The sequence below is a fragment of the Anser anser genome (genome assembly GCF_964211835.1).
Source record: "Anser anser genome assembly, chromosome: 20".
In the NCBI taxonomy this organism is placed as follows: Eukaryota; Metazoa; Chordata; class Aves; order Anseriformes; family Anatidae; genus Anser; species Anser anser.
The window spans coordinates 6,962,876-6,979,169 of NC_139741.1; the positions used below are offsets into that span (position 1 = coordinate 6,962,876).

The following is a 16,294-nucleotide window of genomic DNA, read 5'->3' on the forward strand; positions in this document are numbered from 1 at the left end:
ATTAAATATAAGCTACTACCTTTAGTGATGGCTGAAAGCAGAAAGCCCCACAGGCTCTCACGTCTGCCTTTCTGCTGTTCTTTGCACTTCTGGGACCTTCCCAACTGCTGGAAGAGTTCTTATGGGATGTTCATCTCCTACCCCTTGTCCGCTGGCTTGTGTGCATGTCTAATCAGCTGACTTGGGTTTGAATTTTCTGGTTTATTCCCCTCCTTTGTCTACCCATAGCTATTTTTACAGACATTTGGGGGTGTCTTTCTAAACCTGCTACTATGGCACAAAAGATTTGCTCAGCAGAACGCTAATGTATGTAATTATTTAATGTGAATGGAGTTTGCCTTGGCATAAATCTTTGTAGCAGCAAATTTATTTCTTTGGCTTAGCTTTCAGGGTGGTCTGGTTTGTGTTTCAGCCGGGTGACAAATTGGAGAACTCCTTCTGGGATTTTTCAGAGGAAGTAGGAGCTCAAATGGCTCCTGAAAGTCAAGGCTCCTCCCCATGCAACCTCAGTTCCAGGTCTCTCCTACAGGCTGAGTTGCCTTCATTGCAAGCAATGGCAGGTGTCTGCTGAACTGTATTCCCGTGACAGGCTATCGCTATGCAGGATGATGCAAGGAGAGCGTGAGAGGCATAGAAATAAAGCCCAGAGCCACGTTTTCTCTGCTATGTTATGACAGTGCACTTTCTCAGACCTCCCGTTTGCTCCTGCTGTACCATCAGCTCTCAGCCTGGGGAAAACTGAAAGTGAGGTTGCTCTCGGTGTTGGCAGAGTTTAGTTGGTAACGTGGCAAGCTTGTGTGATAAAAGGCAATGCAGTGCATCTCCCTGGCTGGCAGAGTTTAATGACACTGAGAATTAAGTCTTTTGTCAAATGATCCTTTTTTTTATTTTTACCTCCCTGATTGCTCCATAGCAGAGCTTCCTTCCAGGAATCAACACCCAGCACGTTTTCTATACACGTTCTCTACACAGCTTTAACTAAGGCAGGAGACTTGGAAAATGCTACGAGGAAAGGAGGAAAGTGCAGCGAGTGGATCGGCTTCAGGCTTTCTAGAGAATGACCAGGCTGTGAGATATCAAGGACGTTCAGATGTGATTGAGAGCTGGGGTTAAGGAACAAGGAATACACAGGGGTTGGAGCCGGGGAATTGCAAGAATGAAAAGAAAAAGAGGGGTGATGGAGAAGCTCATGTGCAACATCACAGACGTGTTAGGAGCTGTGTGTGGTCAGGATAGAGGAACTTGCCTTGGAGGTGGAAGAAGTGAGGGGAGGGAGAGGGGAAAAGAGCGAAGATGCTGGCGGTGACCCCATCAGTGCAACTGGCTCTGAAGCAGCACAGCGAAATGCTCCCAGGAGAAGATTGAGCAGCTTTTAGTGAAAATGGAGTGGGCACCGAGGGGTGGGACTGATCTCTGTCTGAAACTCCGCAGAAGCTCAGCAACATCTCTCCAGGTGGTCTCGTGTTCAGAGCTGGCCTTTGCTAGGAGAGAGCACTGCAAGTGCGCAGGCAGGCGACGAGACTGTGTAAAACCTTGGGACCCCTTTGGACTTCCAGACAATACAGATGCTTTAACCCCCCCGTTTCTTCTGTAACAGGTGGCTGTGAAAAACAACATTGATGTCTTTTACTTCAGCTGCCTAATTCCTCTCAACGTGCTTTTCGTAGAGGATGGCAAAATGGGTGAGTGCTTTCAGGTCTGTTGTCAGCCTCCCTGAGCCAGACTGCACTAGCAGCGCCCAGCCAGGCGCAATTGTCCCATGGCTGAGGTTCACGTGTGCCTGGCCATGATCTCCGTGCCAGCACATCTCCGCAGCCCAAACTGATCACTGGAGGTTTGACAGCTCTTCCCTGTCGTCCTGCAACTCCAATAGCTGCGCTTCCAGGACCCACGTCCTCTGCTCTGATCCTCTGTCAGACAAGGAGTGGATCTGTTTTCTTTGAGGCTGGTTTCTGTTTTGTTTTTCTTTTCGTGTTTTTTGGTTTGGCTCACTCAAATGGGTGCAGGATTTGTCCCAGTAGCACTTTCACACATAGCGCTATTCACTGTAGCACTTACGTGCCTGTTCTCCTTTATTAAATTGTTGTTTGAATTGGATGGGAGGTTGCTTGAAAAGCAGCATCTTAGCTTTGACGGTAACATAATCCTAAATTTGTAGGTCTCCTTCCTTCCTGTCAAATCCCCCATGTTCTTGGTTTGTAAACAGCTCACAGACTGTCTTTGATTTGGGGGGGAGGAGGGGTCTGAAACCCACCAAAGCTTTGCTGCTTTTGCAGTGAGATTGAGGTTATTTAGAAGCAAATCCTGGATCCGACCACACCAGGGCAAAATGTGACCAAGAAGTCTTTTGTGTCCTTACCTTGTATCATTCTGCAGTGATTTAATTAATGTCGTAATCCTGCGAGGGGCCGGGAGTGCTGATTGTCTTTCTCCTTTGTAGAGCGCCAGGTCTTCCTCGCAACATGGAAAGACATTCCAAACGAAAACGAGCTGCAGTTCCAGATTAAAGACTGCCACCTGAATGCTGGTGAGTAGCTTAATCCTACTGCCGTAAGAGCTCTGAGACCCACCTTTGATCGTCACTAGACGTCGCCTTATTAATAGCATTGTGTATGGATAGCAGGGAGGTGGGCATTGTGCTTATGAACACAACAGCCTGTGAGCCCTGGGTCCCAGGGCTATAAAAGCACGGGTCCGTAGCTACGTCCATGAAAGCACATCTGAAACCCCACATCTTCGATTTCACCCGTCTGCGTCTTCCTTTCATTCTGGATCTTGTATTCTTTTTTTTCTCTTTATAACTCTGCTTCTCTGTAAAGCTGCTCTTTTAGATAGAGCCGAATGCTGTGTTGGGGCTGTACTTAATCCTGTCCTGCTGCTGTTTGTGCCAGGCAATGTCATACAGCCCTGCCTTTACCCTAGCTACATAAACCCGGGCTGGTCTCTTCACCTCTCACCATCTGCTTTCGCCTTTCTCTTGTGACAGAGTAAGTCTACATGCCACTGTAAAAATGTTCTGCCATCTACGGAGGACAGGCCGTGTGAGAGAAGAGTTTTGAGCTGCTCTAGTTAGCTGCTGCCTGGATGTGCTCTGATCATGATCCATCCCGTTTCGTTCTGCGTTCAGTTATCTAGCTGCCCCTGCTTGGGAGCCTTCTCCTTGCAGGTGTGTCCTTACTACTGCAGGAGGATGAGGGAGTGTAGAGAGTGAAATGTGGCCAGCTAAGCAGCTCTGCTCCGTATCAAGAGGTTCTGGACGGGAGCCAAGCGATTCTACCAAAAGCTGCTGTGTTTCACAGAGGAAAAAAGTGTCCCTATTGATTACAAACCCCGTAACCTTTTTATTCTCTCGTGTCTGCTATTACACAATGAGCACCCTCTTGCCTCAATTGCAGAAAGAAACCATGGGTCTCTTTGTACTCATAATTATTACTATTTTTGAATATAAAAGATGGAGCACGCAAGAGGGGGGAAAAAATAGCAGCTGTTGAACCTTATGACTTGATTTCACTGTGGGGTTTCAGACGAGAACAACCTCTGCGCCTCCCCCAGCCCTCCCTGTGCTCCCCACCACACTTGGCACTGCCTCCCCCTGCACTGCAGCGCTGCCGTCCATGGTGCCTTCTGCTCCAGCCATGCCCTAGCTGCGCCATCCCCAGCTCTTTGTATGTCAGATCAAAAATGCTGGTAGCTTCTCTGGGCCAGCGCTGGGGTGTCGTGGCCCTGGCTAACGGAGGATGTGGTTGGGAGGAGGCGTGCGTGGCTGGGAGGATGAGCTCTGGCAGCGTGGTGGCCAAGTGATCCCACGGACTGGTCCATGCACCCGTCTCCCTCCAGAAGGAAATGGTAGAAAACGTGGAGTGGCAGGTCCGAGACAAGGGGGCTTTGCCATTCAGAGGCCAGACGTGTTGCCCAGCCTGCTCAAGTCGGTGATGCTCAGCGAAGATCGCGTTAGCAGCTCGCAGGGAGCTCGGTCGCACCGGGAGGTTTCTCTGCAGAGCTGTCTGCAGCCACGTCTCAGGCAGGAGGAGGCTGCCCTGGGTGCTGGAGCGAACGCCCTAGAAGTGGTGCTTTCCCCGAGCATGGCCAAGCACTTGGAGGCTCTAGGGCTCTCCGGGTCTGCCAGCCTCTTGCTTACGTACAGGAGAAAGTGGGTCATGTCTCACGAACAGATTTCAGACGCTTCCATCAGCTGAAGTTTCTGTTCCTGCATTTCCACTGCAGACACCTCCTCCCTCTTGCAGCTCTGTGGGCTGTTTCCTTCCTTGACCACCTGGGTTTTGGCAGGGAGCAGGCCAAGAGCTTGCAGGAGGGAAAGCTGGGAATGTGGTGTGTGCTTGTCTTAGTCCTTGCGTTCAGCTGCTGGTGCAACCCTGACTCAGTCTGCTGCTCGCCTTCCATCTAAGCAGTGACCTCCTCTGGCACAGACCATCTGAAGAGCACCACGCCTGTCCTTGCAATGATCAGACGTGCCCAAAAACTTGTGGAGGGCTGGGCTTCCAGCACCGTCAGGGATGGAAGCTGCTTGTACCATGGGAAGTGTCTGCTGGTGGAGGCACCGTAAACTGGGTGAGCTCTGACGAAAGCTGAATCCAGCTGGCTGCTGGGCTGTGCCAGAGCAACGCTGCCTGCTTGGTCGCACGCTGCAGTAGGGCAATAATCTTTCAACATTCACAATCTCGAAATCTTGATCACTTGAAATCCAGTGAAGATCACCTTGTTTCAGGGCACCTTGTTTCTTTCTTCTGCAAATAGCAAATTGGTGTGGGATATAAAATCTTTGGGAACTTGCTCGTTGTGCAGGAGAGGGATTTGCGTTCCAAAGCCTTCCTTGTGGGAGATGCCAAAGCAGAATGAAGCTCTCGGCCAGGGCAGGTGGCAGGTCTGTTGTATTGAAATAATCACACGTAGCTTTCGTACCACCGCATAAAGTAAGGTACACAACAGCTGCTGTTGTAGCAGAGCTGTGCAGAATAAAGTCTGCAGCTTTCAGTGACTCCCAGCTGAAATTTAGAAGGTGCTGGGTCTCTCGTAGCCTCTCAGATAAGTAATTCATGCCTAGCCTGGGCCTGTGCACTTGGTGCTAAGTTGCCACCAAGGCTCAGGGATACACTGTGCCTTGGTCTGACTGGCCAGTGCGTGGTATCCTCCGTGCCTGGCTTTGCCTCTCCTAGCTGCGGAGAGCCTGGGCTGTGCTGAGCACCGGCTCTGTGCTGCTCCCCCGCCACGTGAGCAGTGGGGCTGAGCCCATGTGCGGCCGTGCAGGAGGCCCTGGCGAGCAGCTAAGCAGGGGATGCTGATTTTCTTCAATGGGGAAACTGAAGTTTGAAGTAACTAAAAAAAATAATAGAAAACGAGCTTGGAACAGGGATTTTATGGAGCTGGGCTTTCTCTGTCAAGAAAGCAGCTCGCAAATTTCTTGTACATCCAGGCCTGGCTGGCTGTCACGCTGCAGCAGCCACCTTACAACACCTCCCATATTTCCCCAGGTTCCTTCCTTTGTTCCTGCAGACAAAAAGGAGATGGGCATGCCGTCTGCCAGTGGAGATGCTTCTGCATTAGTCTGCTCCAAGACCTTTGTGGGCAAAAGACTCATCCTGTGCCTATGAGGCAAGCCAAATAGGATTGACTGGAGCTTTGATGGTTTGGAACGGGGGTGGCAGAAAAGGCTCGTGGCCCTGGCAGCTCACCCTATGCCAGGGCACAGAGCAGCTGGAAAATCTTGGCTGCTGCAGGTAGCAGTCTGCAGCACTGCCAGCTGAAACCTACAGCAAAGTGCCAGGCTGCGGGGCGAGGATCGGGTGCCCTGAAAAGGTCACAGCTTGCTGCTCCTGTCCGTTCTCCAGCATCTTTATTCCAAAAATACGCGAGCCCTGCATCCTTGGAGGTATCCCCACGATCTCCAGCGACTCAGAGATGAGTGCTTAAATTTGGGTGAGGGATTTGGGCTCAGGTTCCCAGCAGTGACAGCTGGCGTGGTCCTGAGGCTACTCTTTGGGGCTGAGGCTGTATGGCCATGGAGGAGTGAGTGTGTGGAGCAGTACTGTGGGGCCAGGGTGTACTTGGGATGCTCTGCACGTCTTGAATCGATTAGAGCTCCGTTTCATGCATCTGCCTCTTTAGGAAGAAGTTATGACAGTGCTGTGGAGAAAGCTGTATTCGGAGATACAACTTGCAATGAAAACGCAAGGTCATGGTTATACCGCTGCAATCTCATCTGTTATGAGTCCAGAGCTAACTTAATTGTTCTGCCTTAAACAAAAGGACAGGGATCTAGTGCTAGGAGCAGACAGTGGCGTCCCCCTCGATGGCGGGGAGCACAAGCAGCAGGCCCTGGTAGCGTTTGGGAAGGGCCCTAGAACTGCAACATCCTCAGCACTTTTCTTTGGAAATCATCCTAATGACTGCTAACGAGTCCTGCTCGTACTGTGACAGTTTTACCCAGCGTTCGTGTCATTCATGGATGAAAATAGATTCAGAGACTGCTACGGCTCCGATAATCCGGGTGCTGTTGGTGCAGCTGTACCGAGTGAGGTTTCCCCTGCAACTGAACACGCACTCAAGCTCCGTTTGCTGCCTCTCCGTTGCTTTTCAACGTACTCGGTTTGATTAAATTTTAAAGGACCACTACATTAAGCTAAGATATGCAAATCAGATTAGCTGGATGATTTTCTTTTTTTAAATTTTGCTTACTCAAGCGCACTGAGTGAAAGAGCACAAGCTGACTTGCACATGGAGCTTGAATGCCATTAAACAGGAGCTAATTAGTCGCTGTGCTGTTCAGCAGTTCTAGCAACTTTGGGTTTTGCTGGCTTATTGCTGGTCCTTAATTTGGTGTGAAATGACAAATTCGGTACTCGGAGCTGAATGGGGCTTTATTGGTGCGCGGCGGTCATTCGTTTTTTCCCAAGCGATGTACCAGTGCTAGGGCTACAAGAAATTGGATTTTCTTGCTGGAACAAACAGGGAGATGATCACGTGCAAGTCGCTCTGGTGTGTTTAGGTATGTGTGGATCTAGTAGCCTGATCATTTGTTGAAGAACCTTATTACCTTGGAAATGAAGGTACTGTCATAATATTGACCCAAGTGTCTCCCTGCTGGATCCGAGTCTCCAGATCCGGCTGGTGGTTGAGTGCCGCCCTTGGCTGCCTGCTCAGAACCATTCAGGTGCTGCTAGAGATGGAGCAGGGACGTTTCCAGCCGCCGCAGCACAAACTGCAGGGGTTAGGTTTTCCTCCCTGCCAGCCAGTGCTCGTTGCAGAGCGCTGTGGAGGAAGGTCTGTGTTCAGAAAAGGTGCCCCGCTGGTGTTAACCCTCTGCTCTGCCGATGGAGTGGCTTGGGTGGTTGTGTTGGGAAGTGAAGTTCCTCTGAGGCAGGGTAAGAAGTGCTGTTTTAAAAACAAAAAAGCAACCCCTGAAAGACGGACTGATGTCGTGAGCTTCCCTGGCAATGGTGATGGGGAGATGTTTCTGTGTCCTCCAAATGTGACAACGAGCGCTGAACCAGAAGAAAAAGCCCCGCAGAAAGTTGCGTAGCGAGGCCGGATGCAGACTGCCGGCCCGCAGAAGGGCTCCTGTGGCTCTGGGCTGGTTCGCAGTCCCCGAGCGCTGCGGGACGGGGCGATGTGTGCCCGGCAGCACTGCCCGGCCCTACTCCTGCCCGCGCTGGGCACCGCCGGGGCCTTGCTGAGCACCGTGCTCTCAGCGGGGAACCACAGCCCCGTTCGGAGCCGGGCACAGCTCTGTGCTCCCGGCAAACCCCTGCCTTCAAGGGCTGCGCTGTCGCACGGCATCAGCGGCCCTGCCTTCAGCCAGGCACAGCCTGGCACTGTTGCTTAGCAACTCTGCCCGATCTCCTCCAAAATCCCAAATCCCCACACTCGCTAGCGCAGGAGGGATGGGAGCTGCTGCTGCTACCCAGGGCGAGGAGGGGGCAGGAGGCATTGGGCGAGCCAAGCACCAGCACAGCAGGCTGCGCACCATTGCTCCGGGCACCTGGCTGAAACTGGGTGTGTTCGGTGGGATTTCATGCGCTCCCCTGGGGATAACTGAGGTCAGGCGGGGAGGCAGAAAACAGGCTGTCCTGGGAGCCGACCTGCCTCGGTTTCCCTCCCTGTACCCCCACAAGCAGAGCTGTGGGGCAGCCAGCAGGTGGCTGTGAGGAGGAGCTGGGGAGAAGTCGCCTCCCTTTGGAGCCAGGAGAGCCCCTGACCCCGCACGGGGGGCTGCCCCCAGCAGAGGCAGCGGCTGCCTGAATGGCACGAGGTGCTGGCACGCAGTGGAAGGCTTTGGCATAAGGCAGCTGCTCTCTGGCCCTGTCTCACATCCTGCACCCCCTCTGCTGCATGCCCCGTGATGGGGTAGCAGCCCCACAGCTGCCCAAATTTCAGCTTCCCACTTGCAGCCTTGCTTCTGACCCCCCACCCGCACTCCCCAGGGATGTCTCTGCTGTGACAGTGCCCAACGGGGATGAAGATCGCTGGAGGAAGGACGCTGAACCCTTGCCAGCAGCTCCACTTCCCGAATTCATGTCCAGAGGGGCCCCGAGCGGAGAGGTTTAACCACAGCCCCTTGAAATTGGACAAACATAAAATCCCATTTAATACTGATGTCCCTCGCAAAGAAAGATGTGCTCTCTGAGCCAGCACTCGGGTAGCAGGCCGTGCTTTCCCAAAGCCCTGGCAGCCGCTCTCGCTGGCTGGGGTGGCACAAGGAGATGGGATTTGGCCTCATCCCTGATGGATGAGATGCCTCCAGCGTGCGTCTTGCCCAGGCTGTGGCTCCCTGCGAGCAGAGGGCTCCACGGTGCCCCTTCCCCTGGTCTGGCTGAGTTTGTTGTAGGGAGGAGGAGTAGAGGTGGGAGGAGGAGACAGAGGGAATGAGGGTTTTTAAGCAAAGGATCTCATTAGTTCCTTATATCTGCCAGTTTCCATAGTAACTGGGGAAGAGAGGAAACCTAAATCTGAGCGTGTCTGGGTAGCTGGGTGCCTCGACCCGCACGCAGCCGCTCTGCAGCTCGGGGAGCGCAGGGGGTCGCAGGCTGCCCACGGAGCCACCCCACGGCCCGGGGTATTGGGGCTGCCCGGGGAGGAGCAGGTCTCTGCATCACCCTGGGGATTCGTGGGGCCCTTTGCTGCCTTTACCCTTCCATGGCGTGTGAGCAGACCCAGCTGTCCCTTCTCTACTCCCTCCGTACAGCAGCACAGGCATCTGTGGAATGGGAATGGGAATTTACTGGAGCAGCCACATGGCCGTGCCCATCCCTGAGCCTTCCACCCAAGCGTGTAACCTGCCCCCCTTGCTGGCACCCGAAGGTTGAGGCTCGCCCTGCCCTACACCGTCCCAAGAGCCAGAGGCTGCTGGGCTGGGGCTTTGTGTTGTGCGTATTTGCTTCTGTTCTGGCTTCTCCGTGATGTCCCTTGGAAGTAAGTGTGTCGTAGTCACGTCCATGCAGTCCTGCGGGTGAAATCACCCGTCTTCTGTGAGCGCAGAGTTCATACAAACTCTATCACGGCCCTGTGCTGAAGAAGATAGGCTCTAGAGTAGATAGTTCTACTCCTTAAGATGATTACTTAAAAAAAAAATAATAAAATGGGTGGAATAGGGGGCAGCGGAAGGATTTTGATTACTTTCTGGGACGTTGGTTTGGCCACAACTGTCTCTCTGTGAATGAGAGGGGGAAGCAGGAGGGAGCTGCTGTGGTTGGCACAGGACCTTGGAACCAGGCACCTTGGTGAGCCTCAAGCAGGGATCTTCGTTCTCTGCCCTCGTCTTCTGGCTACCTCTGGGGCAGCCTGCCTGGGGCTGCTGGGGGCTGTAGACAGAGCAGAGCCCTCGTACTCTCCGAGATGCAGAATCTCGGCCTCGTCAAGGCGCTGAGTTCTCCATGATCCAGGGCAGGGATCAGTAAGTGAAAACCCTGCAAGATCGGCGAATACTTAGCAAAGGATCAGGATCACAGCTTGAAAATAAAAAGGTGGCTCCACGGAAGCAAACAGGACTTTTTTCTTTGTGTCATAGCTGCTCCTGTCCCCAGAGAAATCTCTGGGACAGAAGTCAGCATTTCCTTGTGTGCTTGCATCCTGGGAACGCTCCTCTGGGCTCCCCTGCCTCCACTGATGATGAATCTGAATTAACAGATGTGTTTTTCTTCCTTTTCTCTCTGAAGACACCGTCTCCAGCAAACTGCAGAACAACAACGTGTACACCATTGCCAAGAGGAACGTGGAGGGCCAGGACATGCTCTACCAGTCTCTGAAGCTCACCAACGGCATCTGGATCTTGGCTGAGCTTCGCATTCAGCCGGGCAACCCGAACTACACGGTGAGGTCGCGGGGACGCGGCGCAGGCTGGGATCCTTCCCGCTCACCTAGCGTGCAGAGCGGTCTCTCCCTGCGGTGCCTCGTGTGCTTGTTCTCAGGCAGATGCTGTTAATTTGACCGGGGGGCTAGGAATTCCTGCTGGACTGGAAAAAGTGAGATGAAACAGAATTGCTCTGTTGCCAGCGAGTTGGGATAATGCCCACTCAGCAACGAGCTTTTGTTTGCCAAGGTTACCCAGAGATAAAGCCAAGAGACATTAGCGAGAAAGCTTTGCCAGGACACCCTTCCCCCTCTAGTAAACAAGAAGAAATTTATGCCCTGCTGGCTCCTGCGGCGGAGCCTGCCTGTCTGGGTGTTGGAGGCGCTTTGGGCTCGTGCTGGCATCAGCTGTGGCTGGTGGGAAGGTGCTGTCTGGCCGGCATCGTGCATCCCTATCGCCTTTCCCTTTCCCTTTGCTCCTGTTCTGAGGACCTGCACCTCACCTTCCCGTTATTAGAACATTTCTCACCTGTTGGAAGGTGTTCCGGGAATTTTAAGAGAAATCCACAGTCTGGGGAGCTGCGAGGGGCAGGGGGGGGAAAGCAAGCGATGCCAAGTGCTTTAACATGTTTACGAGGAGGATTGATGCCACCACAGTGATCTTGGCCCAGTCCTCACTTTCTTAGAGAGGGGCGACATCCAAGTTTGCATCTGTCAGGACCGAGCGGAAATGTTACAAGCAAACACACCCTCGGGCGTGGTGCTGTGATTTACAGCGTGAGGGCACGTCCCTTGTCACAGAGCTGGGCACAGCGTCCCCCTCCTTCATGCCCACAGAGCTGTCTGCATTTGGTAAGGAATTTGGGAACCCCGAAGTGGGCGTTTGCGTTCATCTACTTCCTCCTGCTTGCAGCAAGCTCTGAAAAAGCATGCTGATGTTAGTGATGGAGAAAGCAGTACCCAGAGGAAATATTTGTGGTGACTGTTACTGGTCACATCCATGGCCTGTCCCCCCCCCGTGCTGTCGGTCAGTCGTCTTCGTGGGCTCAGCAGAAAGCTCCTGCCTCCCTCGGCACCGCCGCTAACCTCTGCTCCCCTCCTCTCCGCAGCTCTCCCTGAAATGCCGAGCTCCCGAGGTGTCCCAGTACATCTACCAGGCCTACGACGCCATCCTGAAGAACTGACGGGGGTCAGCCCGTGCCTCGCCCTGCAGGAGGAGGAGGGAGAAAGGGGCCCCCAGTCCTCCTTTGCCGCTGGTGCAGGGAAAAGCACTCTGTAACTGGAAGCAGCTGTATTCATGTGTAGGATTTCAGTCAAAGGCACTGATTAAACAAGGTAGCAATTAGTATCCACGTGCTAACGATGATAGGGAACAACCCCTTTGGTATTTTTAGCGTCCATTGAGTTTGTAACCACTGCTTCGATTACTCTCACGCCCCCTCGCCCGTCACTCCTTGTCCGTTCTCGTGGGCTTCTCCATTTTGTGCCAATGTTCAGTGTTTTCTAAATGGCTTTAGGTGTAGTTACAATTTTGTAAAATACTGCTCACTGGAGAAAAAAGAAAAAGCAAAAACCACATGTTGGCTCATTAAAACAAGGCAAAATTGTCAAAAACATACACTGCACTTTATTTTATATTTTTTATACATTTTTGAGTTTTTTTTTATTGTAATTGGGTTAAAGGGAAAGTGATTCCAAGGAAGGTTTGGGAGCCCTGCAGGGCTGTTAGGCTCTCGCAAGGTGAGAAGGGCCTCGGGGACCTAGGAACAGAGCCATCTGCTTGGTCCGTGGAGACGGACGCAGCCCTAAAGCAAGGGGTTTTTATTACACTTGCTCTTCAGACTCAGCTCTGCTCTTGGTGGTGTGTTTTCACTCCAGCCATCTCCCTGGCTCATGATCTGCTGATTTAAGAAGTAAGGCTCTTTTTGGGCGGGGAGGAGCTGCGGCCCTACGTCTGTAATGAGACAGCAGGGTCGAAATGAGGGAAACGAGCCCACTCTTAGAGCAAAGGGCTCTGTCCAGAGCATGAGGTGCGGTCTGTCCTCACCGCCTGCAGCTCCTCTTCTCGCTCTCTGTGTGCCTGCTGCAGCCGAGCTGCCTTCTCGGCCGTCCCTTGAGCTGTGCCGCTTTCACCGGGCACTGCGCGAAGCCCGGGCCCTCCCCTAGGCTGGTGGTGTAAGCCTGAGCACGGCAGCACTGCTTCCCCCCAGGCACAAGGGCCTGGCAGGACCCGGGGGGCTTGGCTGCTGCTGGCCCCGTCCTGAGGGGCTGAGCAGCTCTCCCCGTTCCCGTGCTGTCCCCCAAAACCCAGATGCTGTCGCAGTGGGGGGACGCTTTGGGCTTGGTGGTGTTTGCACCCTGTTTGCCAAGTTGAGCAGACCTTGGAAGCGTTTCTTCAGTTTGTAGCTCCCGGAGCTGGGGCTTGGTTCTCCGTGCCCCCAGGCACAGGGTAACAGGTCGCTCGGGTCCCTGCTCTCAGCCCCTGCCCTGGCCCCCCTGTTCCTACCCGTCCTTAGGGCCAGGACTGCTTCCCTTTCCCATCCACAGCGGTGGCCTCACCACATTGCCACTCAACCAGTAAGTGCTGCAGCAACAGCAGTGAAAGCAAAGCCTTTTGCATGCCCTCGCTCCATCCGTAGCTCGTCCTGCTTTTAAACCAAGCCACTGCCCAGAGCAGCTTTGCCTTCCCCAGCATGCTTTGACGCCATCGCCTCCCCAGCAAAGCTCTTCTGCACCGCAATCCCCCTGGTGTCACTTTAATTGCCACATTCAAGGTCAATAAATGCTTTATGGTGGGAGGTGGTTCATTAGGACTCTGGCACTGTCTGCAGCCAAGAAGCCAATGCTGGGAAGAGGCCAAACTGCCCCATTTATCCAGCCCTCAGCCCCAATAAAGAGAGGAGGAGACCCCAGCAGGGCACGGGAGCTGCAGGACCCCGGCAGAGGTGGTGTCCCTGGGTAGGCAGCCCTGTGCTCTGGCGAGGGAAAAAGTGGGGCAGAGCTGAAGCAATCCAGCCCTCGAGCCCTGCCTGCATGTGCTGGGAGGTGATGTGCTCCAACGCCCGCAGGGACACCGCAGAAATCGTTATTAGAGCAATTAACGAAGCACTGGCAGCACCGAGTGCGATGCTGTGTCAGGGCAGGCAGGAGATGGCAGAGGGTCAGAACTGAACTCAGCCTCGCTCTGCTGAACAGCCGGGGCAGCTTTGATGCGGGCAGGGGATGCTCGGCACCCCTTTCTCTTGCCAAATTTCTTCCCAGCTTTTGGGGCACGGGGGTGTCTCCGTGCCGCAGGGCAGAGCCCGGGCTCGGTCGGTGGCATTTCGCCCTCCTCTCCCGCCGTGCCTCTCGCTCGGTTGTTCGCCGTGTAGCTGTGTTGCTCTTCAGGCTTTACCTGGTGACCGTGTCAATAAACTCATTTCCACAAAGCCGTGGCTGCGGTGTGGCTCTGTGGGGCTGGGGACAGGGTCTGCTTCCCCCAGTTGCTGCCCACTGGGGCTGAATTAGGTGGGAGGCAGTCGCGTGTGCGCCCCGGGAGCCCCTCGTCCTGCTCCCTGCACACAGCAGAGGCTCCCCAAAATAATTTCTGGGGCTTGCACGAGGAGGTACCGAGTGTGCTCAGTGCTGCTCCTCTGCCTCTGCCTGCTGCTCTCCTCCTGTCTCAGAGGGCAGCATGCGGTGCAGGGGGCACCAGCACCTCGGCACGGGCAGCCGAGGAGGAGCGGGAGGAAGATGGACGTGCCCGTCCGTCCCTTTCTGGTCCCCAGATGGGCTGTGCCTACCCTGACCCGCTTTTCCCCAGGAGAAACAATAAAACCACGCGAGTCGCTGATGCGTTCGGAGTGCCCTTGGCCTATGCCGGTGTCTTGCAGAGGGTTTTGCCCGTTGCTGGTCCTGTCTTAGGCAGGGCGGGTTGGGCTGCAAAACCTCTGCCGTGGCAGCCAGCCCCAAACGAAGCCATCGAAGGGGCCAGGAAAGCAGCAGCACGGGAAGCAGGATGAGAGGTCCTGCCTCCAGCCGAGCAGCCCTTTCCTTTGCCCCTACCCAGCTCTGGATTAGCAGCACGTGGAGGTGAAGTGACTCAGGACCAAGGGTGGCAGGGGCTGTATCAGCCCACCGTGCCCCGCCTGGGGATGGGGGCAGCGTTCAGCCCAGTGGGAACCCGCACTGCTGCGAGCCCCCGGGGCTGCCACCGTCCCTGTCACGTCCCACGGTGAGGGGAAGGGTTTGTCCCTCCCCACAGTTCTGCCACGGGCTCCTCGGGGAGAACTCGGTCTTTGCTGCTGCTCTGGATTTACCGGCACACTCGTGCCCTGCCCCGCAAACGGGGACACGGGCTGTGCCGTTCCTTGCAAACTGGGTTTGCTTCGTTAGCACCGTCAGTCCTCAGCGCTGAGAGCTCAGGGGACGCGGGTGGCCCCCCAGGCTCAGAGCTGCTGCAGGGGACTCACACCACGGGGCAGGAACCTCCCCGGCTGCTCCTGGCTGCTCTGGCTGAGATGGGACCAGCCGAAATCACTGGGTGGGCTCCCCAAAACCACTGCAGCTCCCAGCGGCCTCGCGCACCCTGCTCCGTGTGTGTAAGGGGTGGCAGCAGGTCCCCAAGCCCACGGGGCGGCACGGGGAGAGGCTGTGACACTCTCCGAGCCCTCAGCCTCGCTTGTCCCCCGCTGCCACCCGTGTGCCAGGACACAGGAGCAATTTGGTGGCTGATTTTAGGTTCACATCAGTCTCCCGTGGCTGGGGCTGGGTGAAGCCTCCGCACTGGCGGGGACGCGCCAGGATCCAGCCCCGCTCCCTTCCCCCCGCCACCGTATATTAAATTTCACAAATAAAGCTGCAAGTGAAGAGCATCTCGGAGGGAACTGCTAAAAATAGCCCCGAGGCTGGAGCCTAGATTGTGCAGGCGAGTTCATGTGCAGCCGCGATCCCTGCCCTTTCCCAGAAACGTCTCGGGCTCAGCGCAGCTCTGCGGCGATGCCAGGATGCGGTGCTGGGGGGCCAGGGGAGAGGAGCAGCATCTGGGGCTGGTGACAACCCGCAGGGACACCCGAGTGTTTCCCTAGCTGCGAGCGTCAGGCAGCTTTGCAGGAAAACAAGCCCCAAATCTCTGAAAGCCCGGGGTTGAGATGCAGACAAGGGCTCTGCCTGCCTTTGCCTGGCACCGACCTCAGCCCAGCCGGGGCGCAGAGCAGCACCAAGGCTTTGCCTGCTGCCCGTGTCCCCCCCAGCTGTGGGGCTGTGCCTGCCCTCCCGTTTTCCCCTGGGAAGGAAGAGGGATGCTGTGGCTGTGTGCCGGTGCTGGTACCCTCCTCGCCCCGGGGATGAGCCCCTCCGGATGATTTTTTTCCCAGCAAGAGGTGTCAGTGAGGCTTGGGGGGGCCCGGCTGCACCATGGCCGGTGCTTGGGCTCTGCCAAGACCCACAGGGATGTCCTGGTGCTCGCTGGAGTCCTGGGGAGCTGGAGCAGGGCTTGGGGGGCACTTGGAAGAGCAGAGAAGCCGGGGGGAGTCCTTGGGGGTGCCTGGGCCCCCTGCCTGGAGCCACAGGCTCCCCTTTCATCACCGCCGGGTAAAAACTCGATGCGGGGTGTCCCAAAAACGCAGCTTCTGTTCCGGAAACATCCCTTCCTCGATCCGGCCTCGCCCCACGCCGAAGCGGGAGCACCCCCGGGACAGGGGGCTGGGAGAAGCCCCCGGCCCACACGGAGGGGCCCAGAAGCGCCGGGCCCCAAAGCCAGCGGGGCGGCGGGGTCGGGGCGAGCGGGGTCCTGCCGGGGGGGGGGGGCTGAGGGCACCGGGACCCCGCCGGGTGCCGGGCAGCGAGGGGGTGCCCGAGCTGCGCTGCGGGGGGCCATGGGAGGGTCTTCTCCCATCGGCACCTCCCCAGAGCCCCGGGAGGAGAAGCCGGTGCCCTTCCCGGCTCCCTGCAGAGCGGGCCGGGCACTCCCCGCAGCCTCTGCCGGGCGCTGCCTCCTTCCCCGCCTGCCTCC

General features: G+C 55.7%; 1 protein-coding gene across 4 annotated transcripts in view; it reads left to right on the forward strand.

Annotated features, from left to right (window-relative positions):
* AP2B1 (adaptor related protein complex 2 subunit beta 1) overlaps positions 1-11,918 on the forward strand; it is an 83,493-nt gene extending 71,575 nt beyond the window's left edge. For 3 of the 4 annotated variants that reach the window (XM_083806626.1, XM_083806625.1, XM_083806627.1), the window contains 4 exons: positions 1,598-1,682; positions 2,441-2,527; positions 10,170-10,324; positions 11,412-11,918. In XM_083806626.1, the coding sequence (XP_083662752.1) occupies positions 1,598-1,682; positions 2,441-2,527; positions 10,170-10,324; positions 11,412-11,486 (402 nt within the window). In that variant the 3' untranslated portion in view covers positions 11,487-11,918. Of the gene's footprint in view, positions 1-1,597; positions 1,683-2,440; positions 2,528-2,986; positions 10,141-10,169; positions 10,325-11,411 lie in introns of those variants that run through there. The other variant, XM_083806628.1, reaches the window with a different exon arrangement.
* Positions 11,919-16,294: the final 4,376 nt, after the last annotated feature.